Source organism: Diabrotica undecimpunctata, chromosome 9 (genome assembly GCF_040954645.1).
Source record: "Diabrotica undecimpunctata isolate CICGRU chromosome 9, icDiaUnde3, whole genome shotgun sequence".
Classification (NCBI taxonomy): Eukaryota; Metazoa; Arthropoda; class Insecta; order Coleoptera; family Chrysomelidae; genus Diabrotica; species Diabrotica undecimpunctata.
This window is the reverse complement of record NC_092811.1, coordinates 80,264,716-80,290,723: the sequence shown is the minus strand read 5'-3', so window position 1 is coordinate 80,290,723 and position 26,008 is coordinate 80,264,716. Positions and strand designations below refer to the sequence as shown.

Sequence of the window (26,008 nt, the reverse complement as noted above, 5' to 3'; positions counted from 1 at the left end):
ACCTTGTAACAACTTCTTTGTATGCCATGCTTGTTTTCGAGCGTTGGCTACCATCGTACGCAAGCGATGAAATATTTCTTGGTCAGCAGGTATATGAAACAAACCCACGACCGTTCGACCTGTCCATTGTCTAATATTATATAGTCAGGACTTGTAATAACTACTCCTTCTAAATTCGTTCAAATTTCGAAAGACTAACTCGAAAGAAACAAATAAATAGCTTAAATTCCCCCTTAATAGCTCAAAACGAAATATCTCGGGTTGGTTATTTTAGGTACAAGTTCAAGATGAATTATCTCAGGATAGTTTCTTAAGGGGTTAAAATGAAATCATGATTTTTTGCGACTACTTGCATACTAGTATAACAGAAATGATGGTTGCAACCTTATTCCGCTATTACCAACAATTCACAAATATTGAGGGTTACAACCTTATTCCAGGCGGACAATCATTTAAAACGTCTTCGTTTTATTCTTGAGTACTTGCTTAATAACCCATCACAAAAATTTAAAAATTAAACCAATTAATATGACTATCAACAACTGTAAGACTCACGAGTGGGTAGTGGGTAAGTTTCTAGTAAGAGACAAAACGATCCCTTCTAGTTAAATCCTTTAACATCGAGTACTTAAGTGTTTACTAATGATGGTCTGATAGGACCAAAAACATTTTGAACAACCTTGATTCGTTTGAATTTTTAATATATATATATTATATATATATATATATATATATATATATATATATATATATATATATATATATATTATATATATAAATACACCAATTACTGTGGAACTTTTTTTACTTCATTATAAAAATAGATTATTTTAGCCAAAACATTTAGGTATTATACTAAAATAATAAAACCATAATACGTTATTTTTAAATAAAAACAAAAATGTTTTATGTTAACTTCTATAATTATTTAAAATTTTTAACACTTTATCATGTAACAACGGTGTTATGTTTTTAGACCAGAGAAAATCTAAATGATTGAACCTATCATCTGCAACTTTATAAATTTCAACCATATTTGGTAACTTTTTTGCCATGTATTTGATGTCCTAAAACAAAATAAAAAAAGTAAATAAAAATATGTTTTAGAAATATGTAAATATGAAAAATTAAAGTCCTACCAGAGATCTAACAGAGTCAATAATATTTATCCATAAATGTCTACCGCAAGGCAGCGAGGGATCGCCTCTGGACAGGTTCGTAGTTTTATTTTCGATTTGCATTACTTATTCGATTGTTAGATGTATTTTAAAGCCATTTTTTATCATTGTCTACTAAAGTTATAATAGTTGCAAAAATATGTACATACACTACATTCACATTATTTACAAAATTTTTTCATTTCTAAATAGATTACAAAAAGAACAGAGGCAAAAATATTTGAGAAAATTATTTTCAAAATTGATGTGTGTGTACAAGCTGGTTTTATACCGTTATCTAGATCTATAATAATTGTTTCTTTGAGCAACCTATCTGCATTTTTCCAGCTGTCATTGGTCATTTTCTCCATTTCTAATTCAATTAGACGAACCACAGATGAATTTATGGTAAGCGAAACATTACTTTTCCTTGCCAATGCTTTTAGCCATGCCATATGTGTTCAATAGGATTGAACATGCAATAGTAAGGAGGAAGTCTTAATATTGTATGACCCATTTCTTCCGCCAAACGGTCGCAATAATATTGTTTTCTGATGGGAAATGATTGTACAATTTCAAGTTATTGTTTTTTAGAATAATTATCTTTATAACATATATCATTTTTAGCATATATTTCCGGATTCTAAGTTTGGTGTCATTAGAACATGAAACTTTATTCGACCCACGACTGTGGTAGCTGGCATTGTCCATCACAATTACATTGTTTGGTGCTATATTTGGCAATAGCTTTGTTAAAAACCAGTTCTTATATAATTCTGACGTGGTGTCATCATGATAGTCGATATGGGAGTCCTTAATGTTTTTGTATGACAAAGCTAAAACATTAGGTACAAAACCATTTTTTTTACATAGATTATTGTAATACGTTTTCCTTTTGAAAGGAAATACGTTTTCCTTCATCCGTTGATGAAGCTTTTATTGTACACCGATAAGAAGAATGTGTCAAACCCCATTTTAAAACGTTATTGGTGTCAAAGCACGTCCTATCCAGATAAAAAATTTCTCTTCCACTTTTTCTGTATTTATGAATTTGAATTAAAAATTTCTTCATTCATATTTGTAGACAATCAGATTCCATAATCTTCTTCTTCTAAATCTGCCTATCGTCTAGAGATATTGGCGACCACATTGACCCATCATATTCTATTCACAGCAGCTCGAAGTAGATCAGTTGACGTTAGACCAGACCACTTCCTAAGATTGGCCAACCAGAATTATGCGTCTACGTCCAGGGCCTCTCTTACCCTCAATCTTGCCTTGTAGAATCAACTGTACAAGTCAGTATTTATCATTACGTATCATGTTGTCGAAGTAAGCCAATTTTCTGTTTTTTATGGTGTTAATAATTTCTTTGTCTTTTCTTAGCCTCTTGAGAATAGTTATGCTACTTGTCTAGTGTATATATGAGACCCTCAACATACGTCGGTAGCACCACATTTTAAATGCCTCTAATAGTTTTATTTTCAGAGCAGCCGTCTCAAAAGTTCGAATAGCTATGATGATTGCCGACCTCCGCCGCGGAGATGGCAGTTGAAGAAGAATAGTTTTATGGCATCTTCTGTAAGGCTCCAGCTTTCTACTCCATAGAGGAGGACACTAAAGACGTAACATCTAAGAATTCTTATGCGTTTATTGATACTTAAAGATAAGTTACAGAGAATCTTTCTAAGGCTATTGAAAGAGCTTCTGGCTTTTTCAATATGAGTTTTTATTTCGTAGCTGTGATTCCAAGTATTCTTAATATTGCAGCGCAAATAGCATATTTTTTCCACTCTTTCTAATGATGTATCGAATATTGTAATTTGGGCGTTTATGTTGGTGTTCTTACTAATGATCATTATTTTTTTCTCCTTGCAATTAAGTTTTAAGCCGTATTTGTTACATGCTTCTACAACGCATCCTTTAAAGCCCCTGCGCACTATCTGCCAGCAACTTATCTGCATATCTACTATTGTTTATAGGTTGGCCATTTACAACAATCCCATCTTCTGATTCGTCCAACGCCTCTCTAAAGATGTTTTTAGAGTATATGTTAAACAATGCCGGTGACAATATGCAACCCTGTCTAACTCCTTTTTCGACTGTGAAAATCTCGGACAATTCATTTTCTAATCGTACTGTTGCTTTTTGTTGGAGATATAAGTTTAAGATCAGTCTTATATCCTTACCATCGAGTCCTGATATTTCCATAATCACTTGACGTTTATCGATCGTTTTTATTTTAAAGCCGTTTTTAAGAATAAATTACCTTACTGTCTCACTGTAGCACTTGATTCATGTCTCAACTTTCTACAACATATGCATGATGATTTTTAATGTTGGAATCATCTCTTATTCATACATGTTCTAAAGTTTCTCTACAGTCTAGTTTCCTAAACATACCAGCGTCTTTTCTTTTTCTTCTACTTACTATAGGTTGTTTTATCATTGAGCACACTTTCTTCATTGGTCTTTGTGTTAAGGCTGCCGCTTCTGAAATTTTTATTTTTTATTGAACAGTGAGATAATAAAAATATATTGTAATACATAAAATTTAATGCCCGAAATGAAATTTATGAAAAGAATATATTTTTTAATCAATGAACACAGTGTGGTTCATATCAAAACAACCGATAGTAAGTAGAAGAAAAAGAAAAGACGCTGGTATGTTTAGAAAACTAGACCGGAGTGATGTGGAGATCATTAGAAGAAATATTTATAACATGTATGAAGAACAGATGGTCCCCCCGTTAAAAACCATCATGCAAAAGTTGCAGAAAGATGACACAGGAATCAAGTGCTGCAGTGAGACAGTAAGGCAATGGCTTCCAAAAAACATCTTTAAAATAAAAACGAATAATAAATGCCAAGTGATTATGAAATCTGCTCGTCTACAAATATGGAGAACGAAATTTTTAATTTAAATTCATAAATACAGAGAAAGTTAAATAGAAACTGTTCATCTCATGGAGACGTGGTTTGAAACCGATGACGTTCTAAAATATAGTTGGGCAGATTCTTCTCGTCGCTGTACAACAAAAGCTCCATCAAATAAAGAAAAACGTATTACAATAATACATGCAGGAATAAAAAATGGTTTTATAGCTAATGATTTAGCCTTGTCATGCAAAAAATTAAGGACTTCCGTGTCCACTATTATGATGACACCACGTTATTTGAAAACTATTTTTCAACGAAGTTATTGCCAAATATACACCAAACAGTGTAATTGTGATGGACAATGCCAGCTACCACAGTCCTAGGCTGAATAAAGTTCCATGTTCTAATGACACCAAACTTAGAATCCAGGAATATATGCTGGAAATGATATATATTATAAAGATAATTATTCTAAAAAACAATTACTTGAAACTTTAAAATCCTTTTCCATCAGAAAACAATATTATTGTGACATTTTGGCGGAAAAAATGGATCACACAGTATTAAGTCTTCCTGTTTACTATTGCATGTTCAATCCGATTAAACACGTATGGCATGAGCTAAAAGCATCAGTAAGGAGAAGTAATTTTTCGCCCACCTTAAATTCATCTGTGGTTCGTCTAATTGAATTAAAAATTGAGAAAATAGCCAACTACAGCTAGAAAAATAGTGTTGCTCATGTTCTATAGATGAAAAGATCTTATATAAATTGTTAAATTAAATTACATAAATAATTAACATAATTAATATAGATCTAGATATCGACAGTGATAGTGAAACTGACTTGTCCATGTAATTTTTTTTAATGTAAGTATTTTTAAATTGTATTTATAAATGGTATCTTGGTATTTTTGAGAGAAAAATTCTTAGAAAGATTTTTGGGGCCGTAAATGAAAATGGACTATGGCATCGAAGATACAACTTTGAACTGTATCAGTTATACACCGATCCAGATATTGTGAAATTCGTTAAAGTGCAGAGACTTAGATGGGCTGGGCACATTGCTAGGATGTCCGATCACGAATACACGAAGAGATTAACATTTTCAAAACCAGAGGGCACAAGAAGCAGAGGACGACCACGAATGAGATGGATTGATGATGTGGAAGAAGACCTACAGATTCTAGGGGTTAGAAGATGGAGGGAAGTTGCCAGGAATCGACAGGAGTGGCGACTTCTTTGTGAGCAGGCCAAGATCCACAACGGATTGTCGAGCCACTATAAATGGTAAACTTTCTAAGTATACATAATTTATGTATCTATTTTTAATATTTATGTAAATAAAAGTACGTTCTTGTCCAGAGGCAATCCCCGCTGCCTTGCGGTAGACACTTGTCGATAATAAATATTTTGACTCTCTTAGATCTCTGGTAGGACTTTACATTAAGTGATATAATCATAAGTGCTTTTATCCTACCGGATTTCCTTCAATACACATATTTTTTGTATTACGAATTTAAATATTGTGCTATTTCTGCGCTTCTACAGATATTGCTTGAACTTCTAGTATAAATGTTATTTTTTCTTTGCCAACAAAACTAAAATAAAGTTTTTTACACATTTAACGAAAATAAAATGAACTTGTAGTCGTTCATTTGTACAACATTCCTCATATAATAATCTTATGTAATATCTAATAAGGCATTTAGTTTTTTATATGAAGAAATAAATTACTCTATTACTAGGTTAGAAAAAAAATTGAAAGTCGGTAAATATTATATCAGTTTTATAAAAAACTACGCAAAGCTTATCTTAGTGAAAGATTTGATGATTTAACTAGCTTTATACAAAGACAAGAACTTATTAATAGTTTATTATTGCAAAAATTATACCCCCCTTTCAATCTACTTTATTTGATATCATTAAATATGTACAAGGTATATAAAATTATTCTTAAGTTTATTAAAATGTGTAACTTAAAACTTTAGTGTAGGTGTTAAGCTCGTTACCTCTGTTGAGTCGCCAAATATTTTACCTTTTTACCTATACTTTCCGTGGTCTACACTTTCTGTCTGTGAGTCACCTTGAATGACCCCTAGGTGCGAAAAGTAATCCTAGTTCCTCTCCCATCGTAGTCTTCTTTTAATTTAAGTAAGGCTTGGCTTCAGGAAGGATTACTGAGCAGAAGTGAAACTGATAAATTTCTTAGTTATGCTGAGAATAAAAAAACTATTGGAATTACATAATATTTGTATGCGAAATAGCTGCATTGTATGTAGGTGTCTCTTAACTAGTCATGTCCAGTACGGTAGACTTTTAGAACTCTGACTTGGCTATTCTCGAGTTACTCTGAAAACCATCTACCTCCAGAGAAAGTTCAAATACTCATGGGATAGTGCAAGAGAAGGAACAGATAATTAATTCTTGGTTGTGATGTAAATGCACACCACCAAAACAAACCGATTGGGACAGTTATAAATAGATTCTCAAAATCAAAATAAAGGAACTTGATACGTCACTCGAACAGAGGATAGAGCCTCATGGCAACTTCAAAATGTCATAATAAAGACATAAAAAGAGAAACTCTTTAAGGAAATTGTGCGAAGGGATAACAGAATTAGCCTCTGCACAACTACTCCAGAAGGTTCTTTCAAAGGATCACATAAATGAAATTAAACTAATCAAAAAGGAGAATGGTGACTACACTAAGAGCCTAACAGAAACTATTAGAATGCTTTTAAAGACTTATTTTCCTGGCTCTTAACAGATACTATACGATAAACCTCAAAGTATCCAAGCAGAGGCCCCAAGCCTGTGCCAGGATCCAGCAGGCAACTAGCGAAAAAAATATTTACAATAAAGAAAATCGAATGGACCGTTAAAATACGGTTAAAACCGTAAGGATGCAATATTTTCTACTTTACTTCACAAAGGTTTCATGCAAATACAGCCGCAACTACAGCGGATTTTCATAATAAGCAAGTCTTCTGTTAGGTCACATTTCAAAAACTTGGAGGGACGCAAAGTTAGTATTTATACCAAAGACAAAGAAACGTAATAGAGACGAACCAAAAACTTATCATATGTCCTACACCCTTTCTCCTAAAAACAATGAAAAACAAGTAAAGTACTACAATCCAAATAATAATATTCAAATCTACTATAAATACTCGTATTTTAAATTCCCTAGTCGTAAGTATAATAAAGACAATAGTGCTAAAAGAAATAACTCTTTGCACTTTTATTGACATAGAAAGAGCATTCGATAATACATAATTTGGACCCATAAAAAGTGCACTAGTAAAAAGGAGCAGAGTAAATAAATACTCAAAAATTTAAAACCAATGTACTTCAAATGCTCCGCCTGCAGATAGGAAATATGACGATGAAGTCAAAAAACTTTATGATCAAGTCCTAGACATCTTACAAAAGCTTAATAAACACGAAATTTTATATGTTATAGGCGACTTCAATGCAAAAATTGGAAAAGGTCGACGAGGTCAAACTATTGGTCCTTATGGTCTTGGACAACCTAACGATCTAGAACAGAGATTGTATGAATTTTGTATAGATATCGACAGGGTCATTGCAAATACCTGGTATAAACGACTCAAGCGACGACTATATACTTGGATGATGGCAGCAACCCTGGATTTCCAGGAAATCAAATAGATTATTATATACTTGTAAGTAAGCGCTTCCGAAATGCCGTCAAAAAAAGACTACAGTTTCTTGAGCAGATATTGGATCTAATCACCAACCTAACTAAGCTTAAAACGGATTCAACGGTAAAAACTGAAAACTAATATTATTAACTTTGACGATATAAGCATAAAAGACAATTAAAAAAGAATTACATATACAAAGTGGCCAAAAAGTCTGGAAACGACCAATTATCTCGTAAATTGCTAGTTATAATTGTACAAAATTTGAGGTACACCTATTTTGGGCTACGGAGATTCCATATTTGTTATTTGCAATGTTGCCAGATTTGTCGTTTCTCTTATATTATTAGTAACTTGTGTTTTTCAAATTCATCACCCTGTATATTTAGTCATTATTGAAATTTCCTATTCAATACGAGTACAACCATATGTAACACTTATGATTTTATGTAGTCTGGAAGGTCTTAAATACATAAAACAGTGCAAAATATGTAGATTTTAATAAATTTAAATATTTAAATGTAGAATGCTGTGATTTTGACATTTGTTCACCATTTACATTATTAACTAAAACTGACAGTAGTTGTGTTTCGAAAATTTCTGAAAGATAAATTGCTTCTCTAAAATGGCTCTTAACGAAAAAGAATGAATTACTATTCTAATGATGAGAGGGTAAGGTGACAGAAAAAGATCTTATTGTGAAGTAGCCGACTTGTTCATTAATCCTTTTCCAAACCGTTCTCCTATTCATAAGACGACGGTACAAAAAACTGTAAAGCGATTTGAGGAAGCTGAAGAAGTAAAAGATAGATACCGATCAGGTAGACCAAAAAAAGTTATAAATGACAACAAAGCTTTAGATATAATGCAAAGTTTTGTTGAAGATTTACATACATCCTCACGCAGGGTTGCACAAGTACATAATATAGGCCGTTCTTTAGTCTTACGCGTATTACGTAAGAATAAATTTAAACCATACAAAATTAACTTATTGCAAGAATTAAGTGAAGATGACTTCGATCGTAGATTAGAGTTTACTGAGGTAAAGATGAATAAAATTGAAAATAATGAAAATTTCGTTAACAGAATATGTTTTTTCAATAAAGCAAACTTTACACTGTATGGAAGTGTAAATCGACATAATTTAAGGTACTGGAGTGACGTAAATCCACACTGGATGCGTGAAAATCATACTCATGATGAATTTGAAGAATCAAAGTTACTAATAATATAAGAGAACCGGTAAATCTGGCAACACTGCAAATATCAAATATAGAATCTCCGTATCCCAAAATAGGTGTACCTCAAATTTTGTACAATTATGACTAGCAATTTACGAGTTATTGACTGTATTAAGACTTTTGGGACACTCTGTATATATTACAGGATCCAAGTTGTATATACAATATATTTTGGAGACGGCTATCGCCCTATTCCCGTTCTTCGCCAATCCTCCCGGTCCAAGGTATACTCCTCCTCCGAACCTCTAGATTCCATCGCTCTTCTAATTCCTTCATTCAATGAGCGTCGAGGTCTTCCTCTTTTTCTTTTTCAAGGGGGCTTCCATCTGTGAAGTTTTTGGGGCTAACGTTAGTCAGGCATTCTCAATAGGTGTCCAAATTATTCTAAACATCTTCTTGCTATGCTGTCAATGACCGTTTCTGTAGGATTTATGTTATCTGTTATAGATTCGTTGGTCTTCCTTTCCAGCCTTCATGTTCTAGTACTTCTTCTTAAATATTCCATTTTAACTGTTAACAATCTTCTCTTCAGGTCTGCATTAATTATTCATACTTCAGAGTCATAACAAAGAACTGATTCAATCATGGTTTGTCCTATTCTTTTTTTGTTCCGTTTGGAAATGTTGCGATCACACCATGATTACCAATACATAAAAAATTACCAATAGTAATAACATCGGAAAACAACTAAAAGATTCAGAGGAACTATGTAATGAAAGTTAAAACCAAGCTAACAAAATATCCACAATTAATGATTATAGAAATAACTTAATCAAAAAATATAAATGGATGGCGGAATACATCTTGAAATTAAGGAAGCAATATCGACTTATAAAATCGATTGTAACAGAAAATAGACATCCACAGAGAGTGGAGTCTTACGTTCCCATATTGTCTATTCTTGTTGTACATTAAACATCCTAGTATATAAAATCAAACAATGTAACTCAAATTTAATATAACAACATTTAAAGGTTTTTTACCCATGTATTTAGTACACATATAAATCCAGGTAGCACTGACGATCGAATTTTAATTGAAAACGTTCTGTGATGTAGCCCAATAGGGTGTTTTAATATATACCTTATATAAAAGAATTTCTAAATAAATTTTTGGTGATACATGGTATACAAGAATTTAGTTTCCTTGTGGGTTTTAAAAAATCTTAAAATTAGGAAAGCTTGTTGTCCAGATGATACACAAATGAGTTGCTAAAGCTAATAGATGAAGATAACATAAAAATATTAACACTTTTTAATGCCCTGTATAACACTGGAGTGATTCCGGCAAAATCACTCAAGTCCATCTTTGTCACAATATCTAAACATGCAATGCTAGAAAATGCTCAGAATAACGATTAATTAGCCGAATAAGCCACACTCTTAAGATTTTCTTAAGAATACTCCACAACAGAATTAGATCAAAATGCGAAAAAGATCTCGAAGATACCCAATTGGGTTTTAGAAATGCTATGGGAAATAGGGAAGCACTTTTTGCGCTAAATATCTTATTACAAACATGACGTGATTAGATAAAATACGTATGAGACTTCGAAAAGGCATTCCATGCAGTGCAGCATGTAAAATGAATGCAGATACTATAAAATATAAATATGGACTATATAACAAAGATATTTGTATATTTAAAAATCTGTACTGAAATCAGGCTGTTATTGTAAAAATTGAGGACAACTATACCGACGACATCTCTATACAACGAGGAGTCAGACAAGGTTGCATTTTGTCCCCAACATTGTTCAATGTTTACTCAGACCAGTTATTTAAAAAGACACTTGAGAGATAGCCATATCAAATAAAAATCAACGGGGAACTACTGAATGTACTTAAATACGCGGATGATATAGTATATCTGTCAAAAAATATTGAAGGTCTAAAAAATTCAGCTTAATTGTAATCATGAAGTAGGAGAGATAGTAGGTACTAAAATAAACTCAAACAAAACCAAATGTTTAGTCTTTTAGTCTTTAGTCGTAACACACATCCAGATTCAGAGCTTTAAGTCTAAATTAAAATTGTAACAAAATTACATATTGGGGAACTGTCATAACGGATTAACTAGATCCAGAAAATATATACCAACTAGATATAAACTACTACCAAAACTACCAAATAAAAAGCAGAATAGTAATGACTAAAACTACTTTTAAGAAAATGAAGACATTTCTTTGCAATAATCATCTCAGTTTCGAACTAAGACAAAGAATAGTGTAATATTTGGTCTCCACTTTTGTATGAAGCAGAAATGTGGCCACTAAAAGTATCAAGTATGAATAGAATTGAAGCGATAGAAATGTGAATTTATAACGGATTCTGAAGATACCTACGACAGCAAGAAAAACTAAGGGGGAATTACTAAGAAAGGTTAATAAGTATAAAGAATTGATAAAGCCTGTTAAAAACAGGAAAATCTAGGATTTTCCTGTGTTTAACAGGGAAAATATATCTAGGACATATAGTAAGGGTAAATAAATATAGAATGCTATGACTGATCCTTGAAGGGAATATTAAAGGCCGTCGAGGTTTGGACAGAAAATAGGTTTCTTGGTTAAAAAACAGTCGTTAATGGACTCAGATATCAACTTCAGGACAATTATTCTACGTGGCACAAGAATCAAAAACCATTCACAGTGGTGATCGACAACGTCAGTTGTTTATGATACGATACAATGAAGAAGAAAGAGGAGCATTGAAACCTCAATAATACAATGGATTTAGTCAATGCTACAAATCAGAATTACCACTAGTAGTATTGGGGGAGAATAAGTGGTAGAATAAGGGTGGAATAAGGGTGAGTACTATCGCCTCTGCTGAGGTTTCTGTTAGTAAATGACCTTCTAAATAAGTTGCATGATTCTGATTTAACAACCCAATGTTACGCAGATAACCTAGCTATTACAATTAGGGTCAAACCTGACCAGAATGTATCTAGTCTCGTGCAAACTGCTCTTAATGAAATTAAAAGTTAGTGCTCAAAGGAAGGCCTAAATGTCAATCTCAGCAAAAAACTTTAACAGCATTTACAAATAGGCAATTTTTTTTCCACTTACTTTATATTTTCGGTAAAAAACAACAATATTTATTTTTCTTTTACAATTTGACAAAGAAACTAAAAACACCTTTTCCCTTTCCAATCTCGTACTGAACTTATTGACTTGTCTTTTTTCTTTCAAACCCAAATTTCGATTTTCTTTCCTCACAATTCTCAAAATCTCTTCCATGACCTTTTACAACATCCTTATTCTAACCAATTTGAGCAAATATTTCTTACTAATACTCTAATCTTTCCTACTTATCTACAGTTACATGTACATGTCTCGTAAAATTCTAATACCTCCATTTATACTTTCAAATCTATTGAGGATTAACAGTTCTTGCCATTACTTTAATTACACATTTAGTCACATTTATTCATAGAAAAATTTAATATACTGAAGTGACTATGAAGTACTGACTTTAAGACCAAAAAGTTAGGGGCACATTTATGCCACAATTCTCCAGTTTCACAGTTCCAATTTTTTATGTATAAATGTGCAGAAATATTAGATATATGAAATATATATTTAATGTTTAATGATAACAACCAGCAATTTTTTTCATATCAATATTTGATGTTTTTAGTATTTCTATAAACACTATATTTCTAAGTATAATTATTTAAGAACCGCCTTGTATAATACGATTTACTTACTTGATGGTTAACCAGCGCATCACTTAAACCATATATTAATACTGTTGGACATGTGATCTTTGACCAATCATATTTTGGGGGAACTGTTGAATTGTATTTTTGTAAATTTATTTCTGGACCCCAATCGTATTTTTGAAATGTTCCTAAAACAAATTAAGTTCAAAAATTTTAAACTATTTTTTGCTAGCACATTTTGGTATCACATTTTGCTAATAGGGATGAGTATAAGGATGATATCGTCAGTATTCATTATCTTCACTTGTAATTATTACATAAAAGTGATGAAAATAAATGCTTAGGAACTGAAAGAATCAAAACTTCATAGAACAATGCATCATGATAATCATGTATAAGAAGAGCGATCCCATAGATCTTAAAAACTATTGTTCGATCAGTCCTTCTCCATGATGATAATCAGTACTTGCTAAGAGCTTTTTGGATACGCACGTGCGTTTCAAAGATATTAGTAAATTTTTACGTCTGGGCTACAATAATTGTAGCCCGTGCGCCTAATCGCGTAAATATTTTTTATCTTCAGGTGATTTCTCTACTACCATAAAATTTGTTTTTTTTTACAGAAAAATAACATTGCAAAAAACAAGAAAAGTAATTTTGGTTTTAAAATTTTTAAGGAGTACCTCTACTAAAGTGTATGTATTTTTTAGATTAATTTATAATTTTGGATTTTCTATTCGAATCTATTTTTTGCAGAAAATTTGAGTATTATAATGACCCAAGAAACGAGGAGACGTGTTGAAATATCCACGGATCCATCTGTTTGGATGCAGTGGTATGACGAACTCGAAAGTGTAGATAGTGAGGCAGTGGATAGTGAAGATGAAACGTACAATCCTGAAGAAGAAAATATAAATAGAAGCGATCATGATTCTGTATCGGAGCAAGAGTATTGGAGAAATTACCGGCGTTTGAGGTGGAATTATGTGTGATTCCACGTGCTTTCAATCTTCAACTAACTTATACCGCCGGTATTCTTTGGGTTTTTAAGTGGACTGTATTATTTTTCTATGGTACGTAAAGAACACTAGTAACTTACAACTAACTTTTATTTCTTAATGTATTATAAGTAACACAACCTAGTGAGTACTATATGTGACAATATACGTGGTTACACAAAATTATTAGTTTCACAATCGCGGAGACAAATTTTCTTGTTGCTAAACACTTGAGAGAGACACGCTCTGAGAATCAAATCACAAATTTTGTTATTAAAGCACCATGTTTCTTCCGCGAGAGTTTGTAACAGACAGCCAAGGGTTTTTCTTGGGACCGTCGGTCGCCGGTGTCGGGAACAGGTCATTTTTAACGGGGTTTAGTAAGTACCGTTAGAGTTTATTGATGGAATGAATAGGGCGTCTTGGCATACAGGGTGGAGTACAGTTATGAACAAAGGGAAATATACTATTTTGAAAATTACAGGGTTGTAAACAAAATCAGTTTACAACCATACTGCCCCCCAGAGAATGTCTACTATCTTGTAGTCTTACTTTTACTATAAGGCGGAAGAAGGGCCAAAAACATGCGTTGAAGTCTCATCTTGCGGTAAGGGGATCAGTCTAGTGATAGGGCGAATGAACGTTTCACTTTTCGTGCGAACTTGAACTGCTCGAACGTTGTGGTCTTTTCCTTCATAAACTTCGGTCACCCGAGCTAGTGGCCACTGTAAGGGAGGGTAGTCAAGGTTTTTAACCAAAACTAAATCGCCGACTTTAATATTAGGAGTTACATGAATCCATTTGGGTCGGTTTTGGAGCCGATTTAGGTAATCCGAGGTCCAACGCTTCCAAAAGAGTTGCTGAACTCGAGTACACTGCTGCCAGCGCTTCAGTCGATTATCCGGAGTGCATGAAATATCTACCTCTGGATAAGATATCAGGGGAGCACCTATTAAGAAGTGTCCTGGAGTAAGAGGCTGTAGGTCTAATGGATCAGTAGACAATGGGAATAGAGGGCGAGAGTTAAGAATGGCCTCTATTTGAGCAAGAATAGTGCAGAATTGTTCAAAGGTATATACAGAGTTACCAGTGATTTTAATCAAAGTGACTTAGCACTTTTAATTGAGGTTTCCCATAATCCACCCCAGTGTGGGGATCTGGGAGGAATAAATTTCCAAGGGATATTTTGAGAAGCAAGGAACTCGTGAAACACATGAGGTTGTGTTGAGAAATGTTTTCTAAGAAGAGTGAGATGGTTATTGGCACCCACAAAATTAGTTCCATTGTCACTGTAGATAATGGATGGGATACCACGTCTAGCTATGAATCTTTTAAGACAAGCCAGGAAGGCGTCTGTCGTGAGGTCAGACACTGCTTCTAAATGGACTGCTTTGGTAGCTAAGCATACAAACAATGCTATGTAACCTTTAGATGTAGGGGCTCTTCTCAAGGAAGAGGACTTTATGCAAAAGGGGCCTCCAAAATCTATTCCTGTGTTTTCGAAAGGTCGTTTCGATGTGACTCGTTCACGAGGGAGATCTCCCATAATTTGGGTTGAGGCGATGGCATTAAACCTAAAGCAAGTGTTGCATGAGTGTATTATACGTTTTACACACCTAAGTCCGTCAAGAGGCCAATATCTTAAGCGGACATTGTTTAAGGTGGTTTGAGATCCTGCATGTCCCAGACGCTGATGCTCTGAGGTGAGCAACAGTGTAGTGAAGTGATTACGCGCAGGGAGCAGTAAGGGGTGTCGTTGATCAAAGGGTACATCCGAATACTTGAGTCGACCACCTACTCTAAGTAATGTAGACCTGTCAAGAAAGGGATTCAGTGAAGCAATTTGCTTGTTAAGTAACAATTGACCTTATGTCAGAGATAGTATTTCGGACTTAAAGAAAATGGCTTGAACTTGACGTATTAGGAATAGTCTGGAATCTTGCAATTCCTTAGGAGACAAATGACCAGATAAGCGGTCTTTATGTCGGGAATTGTACACAAACCGACGTATGTACGCCATGGATTTTATAAGTTTAGTGAATGATGAGAATCGGTTTATATATTCGATCCAACAATTTTTCTGAGTTTTGGTATATACATTAACTCCTTTCTTTTCTTCAGGGAGATTGACCATAGGCTCAAACGAGCTATTTTTAAACAAATAGCTAGATCGATCTAGTAGAAATGATGGTCCAGATACCCAAAAGGATCTGGCCCGATCTGAAAGCTTGCCCCGAGATAAGAGGTCTGCGGGATTGAGTTCAGACTTTATGTGCTTCCACTTTGGGGAAGGGTTAGCGTTTTGGATTATTTCCACCCTGTTTGCCACAAAGGTAGACCATTTTTTGGAAGGTGAGTGCGCCCAAGAGAGAGCTACCATAGAATCTGACCACAAGATACTGTCAGAAATGGTAAGAGAACGAGATATTATGGCATAAAGCTTGGTGTAAAGACTGGTTAAGAGAACCATTGCACACAACTCAAGTTTAGGTATAGTGAGAGGTTTTCTCACTGGAGCTACACGCGATTTTGCAGCAATAAGTGTAGATGACACAGATGAATCAGAGTATTCTGCTCTTAAATACATGCAACATCCATATGCCTGAGTACTGGCATCACAAAACCCATGTAATTCGACTTGGACTACGTCCTTTTCACCGATTATGCACCGAGGAATCGAGAAGGAAGACAGGTTGGTTAAACTTGACAAGAACTTAAACCAACTGTCTAAAAGATCGGGATCGGTTATAGTGTGGTCCCAAGAGAGATTTTGGCCCATATTTGTTGCATTAGAATTTTTCCGTGAACAATTACAGGATTGACAAATCCTAGAGGGTCATAGCACTGCGCTATGATAGAGAGAATTTTTCGTTTGGTAGGTAAACTAACAGTAAGCGACTCTGGAATGGCAACTTGGAATACATCAGTTGCGGGATCCCACTTAATGCCTAGCACCTTGCATGGCCCTTTTTCAGGAAGAATGTCCTTTGACGCGCTGCTAAACTCTGCAGAGGACGCAGCAAGAGATGAATTGGATCTGATCTTGTGTATACTGAAGCCAGCGGAAGAAAGAGTAGAGCTTAACGAACGACGCAGTGAAATGATTTCTTCTTCAGTACTACAGCCTGATAAGATGTCATCCACATAAGTCTGATATAATAGGGTGTCTTTCACTGCCGTTGAACAAGAGGTATTTTGAGCAATGTCCTTTAGAACTCGACAGGCCAGATATGGAGCACTCTTTTGACCAAATGAAACTGTAGTTAGTTCAATGCAAGAGAATTGGTCTTGTGGAGTTTCTCGCCACAAAGCGTTCTGAAGAAAGTGAAAGGAGGGGTTTAGTTTCACCTGCCAATACATTTTCGTTATGTCAGCAGTAAATGCAAATTTATGAGTTCGGAATCTGGTAAGAATTTCGAACAGTTCGGGCTGAACCTTAGGACGACGGAGAGTGATATCGTTTAGTGAGAGAGCTGAAGTGGTCTTAGCCGAAAAGTCGAAAACGACTCTCATTTTCGTAGTAGAGCTTTGGTCTCGTACAACTGCTAAATGTGGGACAAAGTACTTATTTTCAAATTTGGAGTTACAAAGGGCCAGAGGGACTTCCCTTCCGTGTCCTAGCTCAATATACTCCATCAGAATTTTTCTATATTCTTCCTTTAGGAAAGGATGCTTGACAAATTTCTTCTCAAGGGAAAGGAATCTGTTTTTAGCACACATAAATGAATCGCCCAATTCTTTGTGAGCTAAAGGGTGAATGAGAGGGAGGTCGACCTGGTAGCTGCCGTCTTTCAGAATTTTAGTCGTCGAAACAAAGATTGCTTCGGCAAGCTCATCCTGTTCCGAACTTTTAGAAATATCAAGATCTTGTTCCTGTTGAAAAAAGCGATCTAGGGTTTCATTAAGTGATTCCTCGGTTTCTTGAAAACCGAGGGTCGAGTGAAATGTGTACGATTTTGGGTGAGGTTGAAAGTGGGGTTTAAGATAGCTGAGTGGTACAGAGCCAGACACAACCCATCCTAGCTGTGTCTGTATAAGAGAGGGCAATCCTTTCCCCAACTTTTCAAGTCCTGGTAGCAACAGCTCATAGTAAGCATCAGCTCCTATGAGCAAATCAATGCCAGCTGGTTGACCGAAATCTTCGTCGGCCAGCCTATTTAATATATGAGAGGGAATTTTAAACTTTCTTATGTCAATGGCTATCTGAGGCAAGCAATTTGTAATAGAAGGTATTACTGCACAAGAAAGAGTAAACCTCTTAGCAGAAGAATTGCGAGGAAAGATATCTATTGTAACTCTTTCCTTAATGACATTACTATCATTAAGGATTCCCGAGATATGCAGACTGGAAGGATGCCGTTTGCATCCTATTGATTTAGCTAGTGACTCAGTGATAAATGAACTTTGACTTCCAGAATCCAGAATGGCTCTGGCTAGAATAGGTCGTCCATTTACTGGATAAATGTGAACTTTGGCTGTAGCCAATAAGACGTGAGAGTCATGTGTAGTGATTGTCGATAGTACAATTGAGCGTGAAGTGAAGTTATTTTCATGTACGACGCTGGACTGGTCAATTTCTGGCTGAGTCATCAGGAGAGTATGAGATATAGAACGAGTGGAAGACTCTCCGTGGTTAAGTAAGTGATTAGAGGGCTCAATTGGAGTATGAGTGTTAGCTGCTGAGCTGCGAGTGTTGTGTAAAAGAGAATGGTGCCTCGAGTGACATAGGGAACAGGAAGACTTTGAACCACAGTTTTGTAAAAAGTGCTTACTACCTAAACAGTTATAACAGAGCTTATTGGCCTTTGAATATTCAATTCTATCAGATACAGGCAATGAACAAAACTTAGTCCATGAGTAGATGCGGTGATTTTGCTGCGAGCAGTAACCACATCCTTTGGGCTGTGAGGTATATGGTTTTGATTTTGAATCCATTTGACTGGAGGGGTTTGATTGTGAGTGAAAAGCTACCTTAAACTTACTTGGGTGAGAATGGTCATTACCTTGAAATCTAGTCACTTTAGACGTAGGTTGTTGGGCAATGTTATTCTCAGAGTTGATATTTTCCAGAACAACACAACGGTTACTCAAAAAATAGAAAAAGTCATCAATAGAAGGAAGCTGATTCACTGAAACTTGCTCTTCAAATGAGCGGCGAGTGCTATAATCAAGTTTTTGTTCCAATAAATGAACAAGTAAAGATTCAAACAATTCTGCTTTACTTAACTTTACCGTATCTAAGGCATCCAAAATTGCCTTAGAATTTGCAACGAATTGTCTCAGCGATTGCGAAGTACATTTTTGCAATGTAGGAGTGGCTAGTAACTGCTGATAATATGAGCGGATTATCTGCCGTTGGTTACTATACCGGCTATGTAATAAATCTAAAGCTATGACAAAATTATCATCAGTTACCGGCAACCTATCAATTAGCTTTAACGCTTCTCCCTTTAGATATGATTTTAAATAAAAGAATTTCTCAACATTTGATGATAACTGTGAATTATTGACAATTAGGGCTCTGAATAAGTCGATAAACGAAGGATATTCGATGCAATTTCCACTAAATGTGGGTAAGTGAATATTTGGTAGCTTAATATTTATATGAGAGTGGCCACTACGAGAGAAATGATCAGGATCTGGTCGGGAAGACACTTGATTTAAGGCTTCGACTTGAGCTTGTAGAGTACATTTTAGATCCAGACATTTATTTTCATATTCCTCTCTGTCCTCTGAGTCACTAGGTGAGTCCAGTAACTCAATTTCATTTTGAATGGAGTCATATTTAGCTAAGTTCTCCTTAAGAAGGTCTATACGAGACAACAACTGATGTTTATCATCACAAGAGGTATTAGCGCTGTACCACTTTTCTATGCGGGTGAATTGCGCCTTGTAAGTACTACGCTTTTTCTTAAGAGTGTCCATGTTTGTATTTACAAACAACGAGTTGACTGCGAATTTACTAAGAACTACTTATAATAAGAATACTAAGAAAGAGAAGTATTTTTTGCTAAACTAACCTAACCCTTCGAGTAAAATACAAAGATAAGACACAGAGTGAGAGAGAGAGAGATGCAGAGAGGTATATATTTTTTTAACCACACTTCTATTGAAATACAAAAGGGCAAATGCTGAACAAGACACAGAACGAGAAATAAAGAGAAGTATTCTTGCTAAATCCAAATGAGAATAACAGTATACAAAATAAAATGAATTAATCAATATAAATAAATTTTACTTTAAAATATACTATGCAGCAATATATAAATTAAGTTTTCTATTAAGAGTAAAAATAAAGAATTAAATTATATTTAAATTGCAACTTTGTGACTCGCACTGTGACAGAATCAAAAAATATCATGAGAAGAGTGATAGCTTAATTGATGATCTACGGTTCTATATTACTGTTAAATACATAATTATAATAATGCATATGCCAATCTGGTTTACGATGAAATAAATAAAGACATGCAGAATAAAACAACTAATTCGTAGCTTTTATTATTCTCGTAGCATCACCTGAAACATACAAAAAACATTCCAGACCGGCATAGCTTTCTCAAATTTATACAATCTAAATTATGTTCTAAATTACTATATTCACTTCTGAGTAAACAATCTGCTTATAATTATATGTGTTTAATGCTATCACTGCACTTTGTTTATTAAGGAAAGAGTTTACCTCGATACACTAGGCTTTCGGGGAGGCCTATGTCTACTTGCGTCTGCTTCCTGCGGCTGCTGTGCACCTTCCAACTCGATTGGGCTTCAATTGTAAAGAGCTAATCATGGAGAATCATCCATCCGGTTCGAAGATAGACCATGGAGAAATTACCGGCGTTTGAGGTGGAATTATGTGTGATTCCACGTGCTTTCAATCTTCAACTAACTTATACCGCCGGTATTCGTTGGGTTTTTAAGTGGACTGTATTATTTTTCTATGGTACGTAAAGAACACTAGTAACTTACAACTAACTTTTATTTCTTAATGTATTATAAGTAACACAACCTAGTGAGTACTATATGTGACAATATACGTGGTTACACAAAATTATTAGTTTCACAATCGCGGAGACAAATTTTCTTGTTGCTAAACACTTGAGAGAGACACGCTCTGAGAATCAAATCACAAATTTTGTTATTAAAGCACCATGTTTCTTCCGCGAGAGTTTGTAACAGACAGCCAAGGGTTTTTCTTGGGACCGTCGGTCGCCGGACTAATGTCTAGAGCCCGACCCACTATTCTGAGCCGCGTAATGTAGGTTGCCTATTATGAATTTGAATCGGGGAAATTACTGACAGACTTACGCATGACGTCCGACATTTTTGACTAAAATAGATGTTAATAATTATTTTTCTTCCAAAACAAATTGTCATTAGAACAGGCAATTTTAGTTTTATCATATAATGATTTAATGACTCCCTTTTTAATATTTATGTTGTGATTTGATTTATAATTTAGATATATGTTCCATATGTGTTGGTTTTTTGTATACATGAGTCCCATATCCACTATTTTCCTTTGAGATTAAAACATCCAGAAAAGGCAACGATTTATTTTATTTCTTTTCCATTGTAAGTTTTATTGACTCCTCCTTTTTACCTTTTATTTATATTAATCAGAAGTGTTTCCAACAGATCATCTACATATTTCCAACATATTGTGAGCTTTAAATTTTGATTAGGAATATTTGTTTTGAAGTCTTCCATCAATATATTAGCTAATTATGGATTTAAAGCACAGCCCAAAAAATGTTGTTTATAGAAATCATTGTTTAGATGAAAATAAGTGTTGTCAGTAGATAATGTCAACAGTTCCGTTATAGCTGACACATTTAATTTGGTTCAAGTTGTTAATCAATCATTTTGCAATTTGGTCCTAATTATTTTCAAAGTTTCATCTAATGGTACATTTATATATAGACTATTTATTTCTATAAAAACTTACTTAGAAAATATTAAATATAAAAATCAATGTAACAAATTATATTACCATTTAAAAAATATAGATAATTTTAATGATATTTGTGATTTTTTTTCTATATAATCGTTGTTTTATTTAAGTCAAGCATAGCCACAGCTATACAGATCCTTGTTTATAGTAATAACTTCAGTTTGTTTTTGAATAATACATCTACAAAAAAAGTGCTACATATTTGATTCATTAATTCCTTGTAATGTGATTTTTTTGGCTTGCTTAAAAACGTTTTAGAGACCTTTTCTTTGTAATATCTATAAATGAATAATTTCCCCGTTTCGAAATACATTATTCAGCACATAAAAAAGGCGTTATTAAATCATTATATGATAGAACTAAAATTGTCTGTTCTAATGACAATTCGTTTTTGGAAGAAAAATAATTATTATAACATCTATTTTAGTAAAAAATGATTATCCGATGTCGGACGTCATGCGTGAGTCTATCAGTAATTTCCCCGATTCAAATTCATAATAGACAACCTACATTACGCGGCTCAGAGTAGTGGGTCAGGCTCTAGACATTAGTGGTCGCCGGTGTCGGGAACAGGTCATTTTTAACGGGGTTTAGTAAGTACCGTTAGAGTTTATTGATGGAATGAATAGGGCGTCTTGGCATACAGGGTGGAGTACAGTTATGAACAAAGGGAAATATACTATTTTGAAAATTACAGGGTTGTAAACAAAATCAGTTTACAACCAAGTATAATGACATCACAGATGATGAGAGTGACATTGAACGAATAAATAAGTGGTTTGTGGGAAAGGACAAAAAAAAACGAAATGGAGAAAAGAAACACCTAATGTTAACGACAGAACCAGAGTTCATAACTTTTACCCATTTACCTGGTTCGAAAGAACTTGCTAAAAATGCAAAATCAGGTATTGAGTGTTTTAATCTTTTACTTAATGAGTCTATTATACAAACGATTACTACTTATACTAATATTTATATTCAAAATATCAGAGACCGATTTGAGCGACAACGAGATCCAAGAAACACAGACGAAATATCTCTCTTTCGTCTGTGTTTCTTGGGCATTTATTGGGATTTTCTATATAACCGGTGTAATAAGATGTTCTCGAAAAAACTTACACAAAATTTGGGACAACTCAAAAGGAAGTGGTGTAGAATTAGGTTATTTTGGCCATGAGTGAAAAACGTTTCAGATTTATGTTGAGGTAACTACGTTTCGACGACATTAGAGACAGAGTTCAAAGAAAAGAAATTGATAAACTCGCTCCTATTAGGAAGATTTTTGAACAATTTTTAGACAATTTTTAAAGATATTTTATAGGTAGTGAATATTTGAGTGTGGATGAGCAACTATTGGCGTTTTGCGGACGTTGCGCATTCAAACAATATATACCGAGCAAACCGGCTCGATATGAAGTCAAAGTTTTTGCTTTGGTGAATGTTAAAACTGGTTATACATTCAATCTGGATATTTATGTAGGTACTCAGCCTGAAGGGCCATGTAATTATATAAATTCAGGAGAAGAATTTGTTCTTAGATTAGTAGAACCAGTAGCAAATACTAACCGCAATATAACAGGCGATAACTGGTTCACTAGTGTGAAATTGGTTAAAAAATTACTTAGTGATAAAAAGCTAACTTATATCGACACAATAAAAAAAGCAGAATTACGAAAAGAATTTTTGCCAAATAAAAACAACATAATAAACTTTTCCATTTTAAGATTTCAAGATTGTACACTGGTATCATACTGCCAAAAAAAACAAATCTGTGATCCTAATTTCAAGCATGCACCATAACGAACGATGAAATCGATCATGAAACAGGGGACGCTAACAAACCTAAAATTATTACAAGGTATAAAAAGACCAATGCTGCTGACCGATTAGACCAATTGTGTGAAAAATATAATGTGTCGGGAAACATTCGTCGATATCCAATGGTGATTTTTTATGACCTTTTGAATATAGCAGCAATAAATTCTTTATGTATTTATAAATCTAACCATTTTAACAAAAAGGTTGCACGGTCGGATTTCATAGAAGAACTGGCATGGGAATTAATTAGACCTCTAATTCAATTTAGATCTAAGATTCCCCAAGTCGTTGCATATTTTGTGATCGAAAACGCGATAGATTAATTTTAAAACAATGTAAAAAATTGTTCTAAAGCTATTTTCTTGTGGCATTTTAAAGTAATTACTGTTTAAATGGGAATAAACCACAATTAAAGGTTAAAGTACGTTTATTAACGTTTCAATTTCCACTTCGGAAATGTAAAAAATGTAAAAGATATGCCTGAAAAGAACATTTGAGGGAGATCTGTGTAGAGTGCATGCAGCAAATTTAGGCTATTTGGCATTGAAAATTTTAAACTTAAAATTAATCTTTTTGTTTTTGTTTTATTCTAGGATTACTATGTAATGCATGTTGTTTAATGTTCTTATATAGTTTTTTAATATAGAAAACAAAAGTTATTATGCAATTTGTGTACCTTAGTGCAAGATTATAAATGAATTAAAATATATTATTTAAATTTTTTAGAAATTTTTAGTATTTATTTTATATAATTTTCATATTATCGTCTTATTCCAATATAAAACTATTAATTCTTAAATTTATTTAGTTAAATTGAGATAAATCAACCAGTTAATATGGGAATAATAAAGTATGGGACACATAATAAGAGGAGAAAAGTACTCCCTGCTTAGACTTATAATCCAATAAAAAATCTCGGGAAAGAGAAATGTGGGACGTAGGAGGATTTCCTGGTTGCGAAATTTAAGGGAGGGGTATGGGTGCAGTTCAATACAGTTGGTCAGAGCTGCAGCCAACAAAGTAAAGATTGCTGTGATGGTAGCCAACCTCCGATAGGAGACGGTACTGCAAGAAGAAGAACCAGTTAAAATTCATAAATAAATTGGGCTACCATGGTAGCCCACGGGCCTAACCAAGTCAGTAATAACCATGCACCTTACGTACGGTTAAAATCGTAATTTTGGGTTTTTGTCAGTTTTGAACAATTGTTAATTCGAAAATGATCAACTTAAGAGAAAAATTACAACATACCTTTTTTGTTCATAATGATCTAAAAAAGGAACCTAATAAAGCGAATATGGTAGGAAGGGTGCTCATGTGTACAAGAAGAATTTAAAGCAGCAAAAATTTGTTTCGTAGATTTTGTTTCTCTCTCTTATACACGCCGCAGCCCGAGCACTCGTCCTGTCATAAGCGCTTCATTACCGATTAAATCACAATGTTTTAAAATTAAATAAGCTCTAAAATACTTATAGGGAAAATGATATACAAGGTTTGAACTTTAATTTAGGGGCTTGGTGAGTTGAAAATAATATTTATTAGTTGTGTTTTTGAGTCTTGAAAATCGCAATTTTGCGTTTTTTCAGATTTAAATTATTTATGTCCAAAACGATAAAGTTTATAAAAAATTTACAAAATAGAGACCTATTTTGTTCAAAATGATTTAGAAAATTCAAAAAAAATTGTTTAAACAATATTTAACAACATTGCGCCTGGGCGACCTCTTGAATGTTATTTTGAGGTATCTCATGAAAGTGAATATGCAAGAAAATTTTTCTAACGAACCTGAGCTTTTCGCCTTGTCTAATAATATTTGGGTCCATCAACTTTAGCAAAACATAATACGGGACTTTATCAGAAGATTTTTGTACTTATTATTTAAATCGAAACGAATATTTATAGTTTCCATATTTTCATCTTTACGAGGGACGACCCGAAGAATCACCCATTCTAAAATATAAATAACAATCTTACTTTTATTTAGTATTTCTTACTAGTTAAAAAACTTGTTTAACTTTTTTGATATTAAAAATTAATGAGTAGTTAAACGATGTGGACACTATCGATGCTAGTTGTGGACGCAACTGATAATCAATAACTTATTCAATAAAATAATATTATGTAATATTGATACAAAACATGCAAATAATATAATAATTAACCTTTAGATTTACTTAATAAGCCTTATTAGTTTATTTTACTTTTTAGATGAGTATTAAATGATAATCGTAATTAAACAAACCAAAACAGGTAGCCATGAAGCGTTTGTGATTTAATGTAACCTACAATGTTGTGTAAGTAGAGTAATTATTTTCTTTTTAAATATATCTGCACTATACCTACCGTTTATATGCATTTGAACGTAGTGTAAAGTCTGAAAGAAGCTCATTCCAGCTGGCGTAGTTGTAAAAATCTCAGGAGCTAAGCTCTAAAATCAAAATATTTTTAGGTTAAAAATAGTATTATGTTAAATCAAGTAATAAATAAAATAGTTTCCATCTAGTTTTTCTTCCTTAATTCTTAAACCGAAACATGTGTCTATGGTACATAACGGGAAAAATGCGGTCTAAGGTACCCGGCTCAAAAATATCTACATAGAAACAATTATGTATTTTGATTTTGGATTCACAAT

The 26,008-nt window shown here is 33.8% G+C and overlaps 1 protein-coding gene across 1 annotated transcript in view; it reads right to left on the bottom strand.

Annotated features, from left to right (window-relative positions):
• Nucleotides 1-911: 911 nt before the first annotated feature.
• LOC140451181 (lipase 1-like) overlaps nucleotides 912-26,008 on the bottom strand; it is a 103,538-nt gene continuing 78,441 nt past the window's right edge. The window contains exons 5-7 of the mRNA XM_072544915.1: nucleotides 25,720-25,804; nucleotides 12,652-12,794; nucleotides 912-1,067 (exon numbers count right to left, since the gene is read on the bottom strand). Coding sequence (XP_072401016.1) covers nucleotides 912-1,067; nucleotides 12,652-12,794; nucleotides 25,720-25,804 — 384 coding nt within the window. The remainder of the gene's footprint in view (nucleotides 1,068-12,651; nucleotides 12,795-25,719; nucleotides 25,805-26,008) is intronic.